The sequence below is a fragment of the Scleropages formosus genome, chromosome 20 (assembly GCF_900964775.1).
Source record: "Scleropages formosus chromosome 20, fSclFor1.1, whole genome shotgun sequence".
NCBI lineage: Eukaryota > Metazoa > Chordata > Actinopteri > Osteoglossiformes > Osteoglossidae > Scleropages > Scleropages formosus.
This window is the reverse complement of record NC_041825.1, coordinates 5,949,877-5,964,625: the sequence shown is the minus strand read 5'-3', so window position 1 is coordinate 5,964,625 and position 14,749 is coordinate 5,949,877. Positions and strand designations below refer to the sequence as shown.

Sequence of the window (14,749 nt, the reverse complement as noted above, 5' to 3'; positions counted from 1 at the left end):
GCGAGGAAAATGTGTTGTGCTTTTCACGCTAAGAGTTAAAGTGGGCAGAGGTCCACAATGTGGGACAGAAGGCTACGATATAAAGGACGATCGGCAAGCATCTCAGCAGGTTTGGGAAGAAAGAAAATCTTCACGAAAATGTCTTTCATCTTAAATCTTTTATGAACAACTTATTCTCTGTATGACTCGGCCAGCGCATCCCTAAAGAGAAGAGCAAAAAAATTCATTAATTTTTGTATAAATACTTAAGCGGTAGTTTGTATTACTTAAAAAAAAACCCTCAGGTGAAAGTATGAACAGAAGCTTCCATTAAGATTTAGAAGCCTGATTGCAAATATATCCTCCATATTAATGTGCCCCGTATTACCATGTCTCTGGTCTCCAGAGACACACAGAGCATCAGAGAATTATTTAGTACCGCTAATGAAATGCTGTTGTGAATTTCTGCAGGGTTTCAAACGCAGTGTGTTCCTGCGAGCATGCGGGGAAGTATCTCTGGGCTGTAAATTACAGCGCGGTGTATTCACCCTGTATTTATACAGTCTAATTAATATTTCTGTCCCTAAGCTGCTGTGCTGTAGTGGCGGAATACAGCACCCTGCTGACAGTGGGTTTTTGGTGGGGATGCAACCACGGTGAAAGGAATCAATGTGCCGCAAAGTAAGGCCCTAAAAAATCAATCCCCCCTACTCAGTCCCGTCTCTGCTTTGTTGGTAGGGATAGTAATGGAAACATAACCACTGAGTCTGTGACCATAACAGTCGTCTTGGGAACCAGCGGTAGACCTCGAGCACACAATTCATGTATCGTTACATCTTGGACAGGCAGCTGAAACGGGGTCTCTACCCACCAGAGTTGTTCCATGTGTTCCCGAGAAGGGGCAATGTCCTCAAAAATAAAACGGCAGACCTGAGTTACTATCAGGCGACGTGGAGTCAGATAATATAAATGACCTTGATGGTTAAAGTAGCGCTGTGCCCCTGGAACACAAAAAAATCAATGCAGTTCAACTGGATCTGAAGATTTAATAATCCTTTTGGGTTGCCTGTTTGGCCATATTGATCACCGGACCTCATAAAATGAGAGCTCCTGAATAAAACCAAGCAGAAATGCCACTTACTGACACATGCAGAATCAATCACTGACCCAAAACATTATTAAAAAAGCAGACCGGCAAAAATCGAAATCAGAGTATCCTTCTATTTTATAAAAAACATATATTGATGATGAAGCAAATTGAGTTTGCATATTAACTGTGCTCTTGCATTCAGTAAATATTTCAAAATGACACGGTATTTTTATGAATTGCACAGGAAGAATTAGAGTGATGCACCAGCACACAGCATTTGACAACCAAAGCTGTTATTAGACTTTGAGAATTAGTACAATACAACTGGGACTATCCTATTAATATCAGGGTAAATTGGCTGCTTAAGATCAATGGTCCCTTCAAATTTTTACATTTTCTTTCAATTCAGTTTGTTCAGGTTTGACTCAATGTGTGAATTCAGACATCTAACTTGTGGAATGCCATAAAAATGCAAATACAATGAAGGCAAGTTGACTAATTAGATAAATTAGTCAATAAAGGGTCTGAGTTTGGGGAATTTTGTTTTTATAGCAGTGGTGCAAACATATTTCATTAAATCACGTGATAGGACACCGAACGCATTAGTCTTTGTTCATGATCCTGGTGAAGGTACGAGCTGTAGGTCTTTGCGGATAATTTAACTAATCCGCTCCCCTTTTAAACTAAGGCTGATAACTAATTAGTTACAACAAGTGATGTTGAGCACGGCTGGGAAAAAGAGAGGACAAAGAGAGAATCGGTGCTCCGGCTTTTGAATAAAGACCAGCGAACACACAGTTGAACGTACCCTCAGCCCTCACTTCATGGGGTTAATGCGTTCTGTGAAATCACCACGTTAGGTGAATTCCGGTTGTGATGAGATCAAGTTAACACTATTTCTTATGGACAAAAATAACTGGTTCCCAGATAAAAAAAAATTGGTAGAGTAAAATAAATTAAAAAACCAAAACAGAAGGTTTTTTATATTATGTTAAACTACTTAAGTTAACTCTTATGTTAACCTTTCATTCATTCATTCATTCATTTATTACACATGTAACAAAAATTTTATTTTGTTGTTTTTTTGCATTTTCTATTTAGTTCTGTTAGATTAATTATACTTTTGGCCTTAGTTTGTACCAAATATCAGTTTTTCTAAAAATATTCCACATTCTAAAAACTACTGAAACTAATTTTTGAGAATTGTGGCAAATTTTGGCACTGGGTTCCAAGTACTGAATTTTCCAGTACCTTTTAGGATCTGATGCTTTCTATAATGTTCTGGTGCTTTCTAGAATCTCCCGGTGGCTGTAAAGTACCAAACTAAAACTGACACTCTAGAAGAACTAGTAGTATTTTTGAAGTCAGTAAACTTTAACTAACCCTAACCAACACAAAAATTGACATAACGAAGAACTTTGAAAATTTTTTTTGTTACATCGTGGTATGAATAACCACTTGTCCAATGCACACACAGGATGTGAGACACGGTACACTGGACATTTTTAGAACTCACAAATATTTATATAAATATTTAATTTATTAAAAAAAGTAATATTCTATGTCACTCTGCAAAGCACGTGGACAGGGTGCCACTGGAGCTATTGTGTAGACACCAACAAACAACTGACACCAACTTAACGTCATCTGGCTGTGAGATTAAAGCTTTACATTTATTTATGTAGCAGATGCTTTTCTCCAAAGCGACTTCCAATGAACTCTATGTAGCGTTATCAGCCCACACACCTTATTCACCACAGTGATTTACACTGCTAGATACACTACTTACACTGAGTCACTCGTCCCTACATTAGTGGAGCGCACACACACTATGGGTGAACCAGAACAGCATGTCTTTGGACTGTGGGAGGAAACCAGAGCACCCGGAGGAAACCCCTGCAGACATGGGGAGAACATGCAAACTCCACACATCTTCTCGCCCCACCCGGCCACTGTGAGACAGCAGCGCTATCACCCATAGCTTTATTCACACTGGGTATAAAAGTTATACATTTCCCCAGTATATGAGTGTTACAGCGACTTTTCGTAGCACAAAACCTCATCATGCGAGGTCTGTACTTAGTCCTCTGACTGCAGTCTCACTATTTACCCTGACAGTTCTGGTGGCGGAGTCCCACCCCTATCCCATCCAGGCGCAATCCATGAGGAGGACAACCATGTGGCAACCGTCCCTGCTGGTGACAAACCCAACACAAAGCACACAGAGCAGCACCCCACTAGGGTAAAGACTAGCCAGATCCCCTCGCAGGCTGTCGAGAATCAAAAGGTTTCGTGCGAAGGGGTACAACAAAGCTTTACCGCCTGGGAACGGCGGCGCGCAGCCAAATCCCTGCACTCCCAACCAGCACAGAGCAGTAAGCAGCTCAGGTATAACTGCAGGAGCCACTACAGCACACGAGTGGAGCATCACATGTACATGGGCCGCAAAACTGAGGGGGTGAAAAATTAATCTCTGTGTTTGACAAGGCGATCGAGAAGGGAGGCGAGTTGCCGCTAACACCACACCATCAGCAAAAGCAGTGGAAAATTGGATTGTGGGAAACCTGCAGACTTGCATATAAGGACAGAAGCCTGTGCCGTCTGCGATTTTTCTATCTGTGCTTTTGCACCATATTGCGCAGCGGTTCCCGCCCACTCTGGCAACACATGCAGGGATGCTCACTGATACGGAGCAACAGATGTAGCCCTGAAAAACAGTTAAAAAAACACAGGTGCACCACTGTACTGCTGTGTTTACTATCAGTACAACACTGATGTAAGCTTGAAAAAAAATTATGTTGGTATATCGTTGTATTTTCATGTTTTTTTTTTTTTGGTCTAAGGGTGGCAGCGCGTAGGGTGTGTGACAGAACAGGGGTTCGAACCCTGCTCAGTCTGTATGGAGTTTGTATGTTCTTGCTGTGCCTGCATGAGTTTCCTCTGGGTGCTCTGGTTTCCTCCCTCCAGTTCAAAGACATGCAGTATAGGTGAACTGGTGACACGAAATCGCCTTAGTGTGTGAATGGGTGTGTGTGTGTGTGTGTGTGTGTGTGTGTGCACGCTTTGCTACCCTGTGATGGACTGGGATCCTGTCCAGTGTGTAAGCACCCCCCCCCCCCCCCCAGTCTTTATTTAATTCTTCCAGGATAGGCTTTGCATCACCACAACCCTACTTACGACAAGCAGTTACTGAAATTGGACGGATATTTCGGTCCAGCACTTATTAAGGCAATTATGTTGGATATGGGTGCGTTTAGTTTTATTAATGATGCGCTTCTGAACCATGAGCACCCCCCGATGTGCTCCTCCCAGGAGCCACCACAGAGGGACCGGCCTCTTCTTAGTGAGTTCTGATAATGGTCCAGTCAGGCTCAAAGCAAAAAAAGATGTCTTGGCACATAACATTCCTTCCAGGGACCACATTTAGTACATTCTATACTATTTGTGAGCATATATTCACGTCTGAAAATGCAAGAGCAGGCAAAATATTCTCCCTCACCAAGGTCCGATAACATTTAATTGCCGAGCATCCAGCGCGGCGAGCGGCTGAGTCGTACAGCTGGTGCGCTTACAGCTGTACGGCGCATTTTCGCTTCACTTTCAAATTCCATAAATCGCCGTGCGAGTTTAACGTTTACAGTCAAATGTGAGCGCAGGGGCGTTCTGTAAACGAGTCCCCAGCTGCCTTTAAGTGACGCTCCCGTAACGCAGCCGGATCCCCCAACGTCCCCACGAACACTCATTAGACATTCTCGGAGAAAAAAAAGGAGGAAACGTGCCTCTTTCCACACTGGAAAGGACCGTGTGCCGTATTCTCCTCTTTTGAGTGACATTTGAAAATAGGCGGCCTTGACTTGGAATATCCAGGCTCGCTTTTATTCCTTGTTCACGTTTCCTCCATTCCGAACCAACTGCACACAGCTGATGAAGAGAAAATGGTGAAAAGGCATAATTCGCTCGCCGCACACCATATACGCCTCCGAGAAGGAATTCCTGTAGATCTCAGTGGTAAACAAACGAACTTTAAAATGGATAATTATAGGGGTTTTAAATGGGGCCTGACGCTGTTGTTTCTAACCTCCAGAAAAACAATAAGACAAAGAGAAAGACATAATACTATATAATACCATCCTGTAAGCCTAATAAGTAGTGAAAATGTTAATCTTTCCGTGCCCTCGAGGGTGCTTCAGCGTAACGGCGGCAAACATAAATAAATAAGTGTTTTAAAGGCTTCAGCTTCCCCTGACTCTGTCGGTCTCCAGGGACTACTGGGCCTTAGAGCTGCAGCCCCCCCCAGCCTGCCCGCAGGGCTTCATTCCAAGCAACGTGACTCCTTATGATGTCAAAATACAAGAATTGCCCAGTAGGGACAACCATCTGCCTTACCTTTCAGACACGGACCCCTGGAATGTTAAATCACTGCCATTCATTCGGCTGATACTTTTCTCCAAAGCAACTTACAAAGTTACTTTTATTATTAATTATTTATCCATTTATACAGCTGGGGAATTTTACAGGAACAACTGAGGGTAAGAACCTCGCTCAAGGGTGCAACAGCTGGAGGTGGGATTTGAAACTGCAACCTTTGAGTCCAAAGACAGCATCTACCCAAGGTGAAACACAACTCTAGAAGCCGTCGGCTCATCAATAAATAGCTCTTGTTTTCGGGAATTCTTTACTGTGTCTACCGCGGGACAGAAAAAACCCACTCAGCTCAACTCCAACTCAAACGTTATGGGCACATGAGTCAACTGGAGCATCCATTACAAAACGAACGGGCGCAAATGGTACTGTAGTGGTTAGAGCTGCTGTTTTAGGACCCAAAGGTTGCAGGTTCAATTCCCATCTCCAGCTGTAGCACCCCTGAGCAAGGTACTTACCCTGGATCTCTCCAGTAAAATTACCCAGCTGTGTAAATAGGTATAAATACCTTTACGTGGCAAGTCGCTTTGGAGAAAAGCGTCAGCTAAATGAATAAACGTAATGTAAATCGGACCCTGGTAATCTGAGTCCGTGGTACTGACCAAAGTATGACCATGCTTCCAGTTGTGTTCATTTAGCTTATTTAGGAGATACAGTCTGTCATTAGAACCATTTTCTTTATCTTTTCTAATTTGTGCAGCTCAACAAAAAAAAAAGATTACCCGAATCCCTGCCCATTTCAGTCGATAAGTAACCACCCAATTACTGTTATCACAAGCAATATACAAGGAACGAAACTGGCTGCAATTTTACAGCTTTTTACAGCCTTCACCGCACACTTTACAATGTGTCACGCCACTAGCACAGCTGTTGTTAATTATGCCTAATACATGACGCATAACTATAAGCAGAGGCGTTACGTTACGCACGTCACGTTTAGCACAGATTTTTTAAAAAAATGTGGATTTTCTACGGTGCAGTTCAACACTTTTTCCTCCGCGTGGAACACAAGCCGAAATTACGAGTGCGCGCACAGGCTGACATCAATTAAACCGTTCAGCCATAATGAAAACCAGCATGGACTGGAAACGGCTGCTGGAGAGCGCACATAAATCAAAAGATTTACTAGATTATTATTGATTTCTCTTGATGACATGGGTATCACTGGGCGCACGTATTATTATTTCGCTCCGTACAGCAAGTGTGCTGCTCACAATTGCCTCTCACATTTAATATTTCCTTTTGTCACTGTGCATTGCAAAGGTACCATCTGCACTGGCTCCGTTCTTCAGTAACAAACACACATAAGCTTATTGTTTTATGGCCTAGGTTATTGCTTTCAATAACTTCCAGAAAAATACATCCACTCTATAGAAGTGTTGCTTCCATGGAGAGGACAGTGTGATGAGCACATAAAACTATTAGCGACAAACGTAATAATGGGCAGCTAAGTGCGTCCATAAACTGTTATACGTGCACTTATTGTATGTGTTGTTGCTTTTATGGACAACGTTAATTTCTGTCCTTTTTCATTTTAATCGCTTTGTTTTCGCCTGAACAGCCTCACTGAGCAGGTGGCCTGGTAAAAGTGCACTTGCAGTCAGTTAGGAAACATTGTATGCAGTAAATACGTCAGAATCCGTCCCAATTTGTCCCCCAACTCTCTGCCAGCGAGGCAAGCTCTCCCAGAATTCTCGGCACCAGTCAGTAGTGACCTTCCGTCCTGCTGCCTTTGGACCCAAGGTTTGCAGGTCTGAATCTCACCTCCAGCCATACTACCCTTGAGCAAGGTCTCTCACACACAGACACACACACGCCGTCTGAAACCACTTGTCCCGTGCGGGGTCACGGCGAACCAGAGCCTAACCTGGCAACACAGGGTGCAATACTGGAGGGGGACGGGACACACCTAGGATGGGACACCACAAGGCAAGGCACCCCAGGCAGGACTCGAACCCCAAGCCCGCCACACAGCGGGACTCAGCCAAACCTGCTGCCTTGAGCAAGGCACTTATCCTAAATTAACCAGCTATACAAATGGGTAAATAATTGTAAGTTGCTGAGGAGAAAAGTGTCTGATAAATGTACAGAACTGCTCCAGCTAAGGATGTCTTCATGGCGTTTCTGTTCAACTGTACCTTGTCTTTTCCATTTTCATTGGCATTATTACACTAATAATACCGCTAAGGTTTGGTCTGATGGTACTGAAAATCCGAAGCGAAAAACAAAGTCTCGGCGATTGAGGCACCGAATTTAAAGAGCACTGACACGAGTGAAGGAAATCTAGGAATTTTTTTGTCATTTCCAAGTGTATAACCATTTATGTGATTCAGGTATTTACCAATTTTGGCTGGAAACTGGTTAACTTCTAGAGTGGCTGAGAAGATGCTCTAATTCTCCCATTTCAATGAATGGAAATAAAGCGTGTTACACGGACTTCAGCTTTACGAACAGTTTTTCCCCTTTCCCAGATTTCCATATAATGCGGCGTGGGTGTACAAATATCTTCCGGGATATAAAAAATATTTCCATGTTTCCATTTCCGTGTGAACGATCAGCCAGGAACAGGAAAGGCCAGCTACCCAAGCAGTGTTTTCGTGAACTATATCCACGACCCTCAGATTACCTTGATAGTCTGGCCCAAGGTTGATGTCCTTATCTCCGCCACTTCCTCTTCCCCCTGTGTATTTGACCTATTAATCATGGATCTAACCTGTTGGATCGTTACCTCTTAAACAGCATGTTTCCAAACCCATCTTCCTGTCCCATTGATTGCTTCTGCCCTGCTACTGCAACTCAGCAGCGCAGTCAGTCTTCAGAATCAACATAAGGCATGCCGGGTATCTCTTGCACACATTAAACATTCCCCACAGATGAACCTCCCTCTTGCTCATCCAGTTTGTCTCTGAAAGAAACCAGCATCTCAATTATTTATGAGAGTTTATGCATGTGAAGGCGAGCGTCGATTCTCTTAAAGTCCCAGTCTTTGGCTGAGCCAAATCAGGAAAAAAAAAAAAAAAAAAAAAACAGTATTTATGAATTTCAGATTCTGAAACGTAAACATTAAAAACTATAAATAAACCACAAATCCAAGGGACAATGCGGGGAAATCCCATACCTTAAGGGTCCGAATCTGTTCTCGTTTCTAATAAGTTATATCTACGCAGTTCTTGCAGAAAGTAAGGAGAAACAGCGAGAAAATAAGAATAACTATAATCACTAAACAAACACCTTTAGATACAGTAATTATACAATGAAACGTTTGCAATGTTATGACGATTTACCGAAAGTCCACACTGCAGAAAACAAAAAAAATAAAGCAAAGGAATGTAGAATCTTTGACCCCATGGCATTGCCGTGTACAAATCCACGTAAATAAGTTATTATTATCACAAAAGCGTGAATGCAGAAAAGCATCTTTACGAAATTAACCTAAGTAGCCGGGCGCACGCAGCCTTTGATGAGGATCACGAGAGGGAGGCTTGTTGTCAATTGGCGCTCCGCCGCACATGGTGATTTCAAGGGCTGCCACTGAACCTCTCACAACTCAAGTGTTTACGAGGTCTGCTGCTCGCCGAAGGAGACTCTACAGCGCATGAGTCCCGCATCACCACCTCATCGGGGCGGCCGTAAGCGAAAATTCAAGAACATAGAGGGGACACCAACAAAGGGCAGGCCTCTCGGGGTTTGTTCTGTTTGTCTGGACAAGGTGAGGACGCTTACTGATCATGCACTTTTCAGGCATCCTTCTTCAGCTCGCCCATGACAAGCCCACCTGGGACATTCACATGAAACATTATCTTGTCAATCTCTAAAACTTTACTGGTGCATAGAGTTGCTCTCTAAAATAAATGAGTGGAAATATTAAATCTTTATGCTAAATATTACATCTGCTTAAGAGTCACCTGTGTACATTACATTTATGTTCATTCAGTTTGGAGGCGCTACTGTTCAAAGTGTCCAAGAACAGAGTCTACAAAGTACATTCAATAACAAACAATATTATCAAAGCATAGGTTATTTACTTGACACCCCCTTTTGGTGGTACATAACACTCAGCTGCTTATAGATGTGAAATTCGAAACGCAAATACCCTTCTTAAATGAACGTGTATTACAGCATCTCTAACATAATATCTCTGGAATTCATTTAATTTTTTTTCCCCTCCAAATTAACTTGAAGGTTAAATCAAGCATATTGCCGCTGGAAGGTACCGCGAATGACTACAGGAAGTTATACACACGATGCAGGCAATAATGGCAGAGAGACAGCATAGACACAAACAGCGCCTGTGATGCCTGATCGTGCAGCACAGAAAGAAGAGCCTAATGGATGTGACAGAGTGCCCCATTACTCACCAGCCACCACCCCAGCCATGTAGAGCAGGCTGATCCGCAGGATGCCGTGCACCATCTCCAAGGGGACGCCGATCATCAGCTGCAGCAGTGCGTTGAAGCCCAGCTGCTCCAGCCTGTCAGAAAAGAGCACAACCACACCATGGTGACTATCACCCTGTAATTCTGCATGACAAGATTATCCTCTGGCCGTGTGTCTGAAATTTCATCCTTTCAGTCTTTACCCAAAGCTCATGATAGGTAGGGAGACGTACATTCTATGGTAAACTGAGAGCTTAGACCAAAGACTCTTCTCTTGCTTCATCACCGCAGATCAGTACAGTGCCCGCAGAACTGCTGATCAATCACCCGTTCCTTTATTCCAATACTTGTGAAAAGACCCTGATATATTTTAACTCCTTCACTTGGGCCAGTTGTTCCCCCCCTACCTGGAGAGAGCAATCCACACATTTTCATGAGAGGACCATCACTTCAGAGTTAGAGGTGCTGATCATCACAGCAGGTACATCAAACTGGGCAGTGAACAGCTCAGGTGCATGTCAAAGGTCACAGCTGGATGAGGCCAAAAGGGCAACATCATCTGAAAATGGCAGGAACACCGGTGCAAACCGTTCCTCAATCGGACGCTATGCAAATCACAGTCTTGAAGATCACAGAATGAAGACAAAACAGTCTTGGTGGAGTCACATAGAAAAGTTCTGACTTGACGCTGTGCTGATACAGGGAATGGATAGCACTCATCAGAAGCCTCCGTACCCCATACTCATACTGTACCTCCAACAACAAAAACATCAAACGGCACCTTCATATGGATTCTCTAAGTCCACAACACACATGTAGACTGAATCAGCATATTTCCATGCCTACTCAAACAGAAGTTCCAAGAAGAAGAGCTGGTCCAATGTTCCATAACCATATTCCATATTCTTCTTTCTGAATCCAAGGTACAGCTACTGGGTGGAGTCTCCCTTTCAGTACCGTGCCATAAGCTTCTGAAAAGCGTGATCCCCTTGTATTTGGTACACACCCATCGGTCTTGCTTCTTCAACATCGGTAGCAACAGTCTTCCATATAAAACCTCAGACCTGTTCATCAAGGGAGACCCTACTAAGAGCACAAGGCACTATATGAAATAACTGAGGTTCACAAAGACACATGGGCCTGCTGTGGTGACGATTCTTTTTAGAGACCTCCTGGCTGCCATATGTATGAACGTGTCTCCTGTGAATGCCTTTTTGTGTGCCGTTACTCATCATGTCACCACTTACCCAACATGCATAAACATGTAGCTGAAGAAGCGCCACACTTGCGCCCGGTGCCCGGGGTGATACACCAAAGGACTCTTCATGAAGTCAGGCTGGTAGGTCTGCAGCACCCACTTGTTCAGCATTACGCCATAACAGAGGAACACGATGATCTAGGGAACACAAGTTGTTCAAGTTGCACAAGTACACAACTCAGAGAAGAATAAATGAAAAGCAGAAGACATAACAGCTATTACATCTGCTAAGAACTCTCGTCTTGGATTAGGGTCTAGTAAACTAGTAATAACAGATAATAAAAAATAAAAAAAAAAACATGAAAGCTGTTAACAGACGCGCAGTTATTTGCAGGGCCTGTATGAAGTTCACTAAGGCCCACAAAACATGAGTCATTTAATTTGCCATAAAGGAATACCTCAGATGGGTTTACCAAAGCAAAATCACTAAAAAGATTTCCCCTGTAAAATGTAGAGTATTATAGCTTTACTAACAGATAAACCACAAGAGTCTCAAAATATAAGTCGCATGATCAGGTGACAAAACACATCCAATGTGATCAGAGTTCTAAGGAATAATAAAACTAATCTTCATCGTCCAGCTCACCCCCCCTGCCTTTGGATTATAGTTAGCAAAGCCCTGGGGTTTCTTCCTATTACTCCAATGGATGCTTCTGTTCATTTTTTAACAAGAAACTTAAGCAGCAGTCTTAAGCGCTTAAAATAGTTGTTTAAAAGAATTTCACATATTATATAGGTTGGCTGTGCTGGTTCTTTCTCATAATGGAGAAGTAAAATTCTTATGTGGGAATCTAAACGGACGTAGGAACGGGGAAGAAGAATGGAACCAAATGGAGGCAGTCTTGTGTCATCTCCACTTCGAGTGGCCACCTTGGGCTCTGCGCTTGTAGGTTCCTTTTTTGGTCTTAGGACTAGCTGAGGACAGCAGATCACTGGTGGAGGTTTCTGCCTCCAGGCAACACAGCTCTCACACTGATTTTCCCTTCCCATGGTACCCTAAGTTGGACAGTGAAGGAGATCAAGGGGAATGCAATTTTCTCAGTCTTCGGCAGACTGTGATGGGACCGGGTCCGGGTGACTGGACGACAGGCTAATCCTGCAGATTGGCTCCAGCTGGAGAACACCAAAGGAGAAAGGAACCCGCAGAGCGATAGCGAAAATTATTTAGAGTACATCACCTGAGGGCTGAACCCGGCACACACAGTCACTTAGTAGAGCGACTGCTGCCAGATTGAGTGTCCTGTGCTGCAAAGCCAGAGCCTCATCAGTCTTACTGGGGTTTCATGTTGAGGGCTTGGTTTGGGGAAGGGAGGTTCACAGGCTTACATAGTTTATTCAAATCTTATTCATACCCACGTCTTCAATTTCAACCTGAGAGTGTACAGTAACGGTCCTCTATCAAGGACTATAGTCATTTTTAGTTAAATGACATGGCTTAAAACTCCCAGTTTCCACTCCATTGTGTTTGAATCCCGAACACAGTGACCTTAAATTAATTAATAGAACTTAAATGGATCCAGTGGAAATGACCTACTTCAGCTTCTGGTGCCAAGAATAGGTCATGCATTTGTAACCTGAGTGGACGTCGTTACGTCCCCTGTGGGACAAACCTAGACGCCTTACCTGAACAACCGTGACGATGGCCATGAAGATGGGAGGCGGACACAGACGGTTCTGGTGAAAGTACCAGCGGCGGTCCGTCTCGCAGGGCAGGATCTCGTAGGCCACGTAGCGCACAAAGCGCTTGTAGACACCTAGGCCCGTCTCATCCAGCAGGATCTCCCTCTGCAGTGTGCGGCGCCCGTTGGCGATGGCCCGCCGGAAACTGCTGGTGCGCTTGCTGCTCATCTGGACAGAAGTAAAGAGCAGAGATGGGGGTGGTGAGAAGCAGGCAGTGTGGAGGAGATGGCGCACCAGAGTTTATGGGATTTGAAGAGTTAGGGCTGATCTGTGCCTAACACCAGAGAAACGTACTCTGTTGTCCTTGATTACATGTGAGGACAACAGCTTTCTTCGCAAGACAAACGTCTTTAATCCATGCCGATGCTCACTAACTGCCTGGACTCTCGGGGTGAGCCGGATTCTGAGATCTGACACAGCACAACAGCAGCACAAACGACGGAGAGTAAAGGGAAGCAAAGGAGCAAAACAGCAGTCAGCCTGAGAGATGACTAAGGCACCGAGCGTCGCTGCGGTCGGCGGTTGGTTCGGCAAGCGTCCCCTCGTTCGCAGCTCCGGCTGCAAAGTGAATAAGAGCATTACCTCGACAAATCCACAGCTGAGTGTTAGGGATTGTTTCAATCAGCCTAGACAGGCATAGACAATTCCTCTTTTCAACAAATTCCCAAAATATCTTGTAGCAGTTTTAGGCTTCAAGAGCAGGGTGTCGACGCGGAGCCGTTCCGTACAAGACGTTGCCAACAGCTGCGGAAGCCGAAGGAGCCTAAACGCTTGAACGCCAGCCTCCTGCATGTTCTTTGACGGCCAACAAGGATCTTACATTTACATTTATTCATTTAGCAGACGCTTTTGTCCAAAGCGACGTACATCTCAGCAAAAGTACAATTGATGCATTACATTAAGAGAAGGAGACATAGCTGCAGAGATGAAAGTCTCAAGCAAAGCCAGTTCGTTCCTTACCACTTGCTGTACCGAGGTTCATCGTTCGAGTAGGTGCATAAGACACAGGATGGACAAATCCCGGTACCCTCCCACCCTTTTTTTTTTTAATTAAATATTATAAGATACGCAAATGAACAAGTACAATGCCAGAGTAGTGGCTGAATAAAGGTTGTATCTGGGGATCTTGTTGTTGCCAAGGAGATGCCATGTTTACTCTGCCAGTGCTGAGAGCACCACCTGCACCTGGCATTGCTGATACGTCAACAATACCATTGACCTTTCTCAAGATTGATTAATATAACACCATCCCTCATTACCCTGGCTCAGACACAACGCTCCTTAATCAATCCCAACATGCACAGCACCCAAGCAGCAATTTTTACAACCATTCATTCCTTTTTCAGTGCACCCCCTACCCGCTTCTATGTTTCTCAGTAACTTCGGAGTGTTTCAGATTGCCTCTCTAGACAGAATCTAATTAGCTCATTATAATAATTAGATGATTAGAATAAATGAATAAAATGAGAAAACATATTTTAATCTAAAGTTTAAAAAGCCAACTGAGACGGCGTTTATTTACACCTGCTCGGCGAGCGAGGATCTCTGTTTTTTTTTTTTTTTTCTTTTTTTTTTTCGGAGCCACTGAATGCTGAAATCGTTAAGAGCAATTTTCACCTCGTGAAACAATTTTTGTCAAACACATTTGGATAACAGTCCTGCGATTAGTCTTTATTTGACTCGGAAAGTCAATAGTAAAGATCTCCATCCACATTCTAGAGTTGTGCCTGATTGTAAACGAGGGATGTTGACAGTGAGCTGCAGTGGTTTTTGACCGTTATGTTCCGCTGTGTTCTTCTCACTTGGTCCAGTGCTGCAATTCACAGACCGGGGTACTTACCCCGTTTCCAGGGTCCGAAAGGCAGCCGGCTACAGCAGCCCTTTGTTATCGCGCAGCATTTCAGCAACGTCACGCTGACACTTCATCAGGACCCAAGTGGACAG

At 43.9% G+C, this 14,749-nt stretch overlaps 1 protein-coding gene across 2 annotated transcripts in view; it reads right to left on the bottom strand.

Annotated features, from left to right (window-relative positions):
• Positions 1-14,749, bottom strand: part of rhbdl1 (rhomboid, veinlet-like 1 (Drosophila)) — a 69,808-nt gene that overhangs the window by 31,017 nt on the left and 24,042 nt on the right. For both annotated transcript variants that reach the window (XM_029247042.1, XM_029247043.1), the window contains exons 3-5: positions 12,749-12,973; positions 11,115-11,263; positions 9,850-9,962 (exon numbers count right to left, since the gene is read on the bottom strand). In XM_029247042.1, coding sequence (XP_029102875.1) covers positions 9,850-9,962; positions 11,115-11,263; positions 12,749-12,973 — 487 coding nt within the window. The remainder of the gene's footprint in view (positions 1-9,849; positions 9,963-11,114; positions 11,264-12,748; positions 12,974-14,749) is intronic.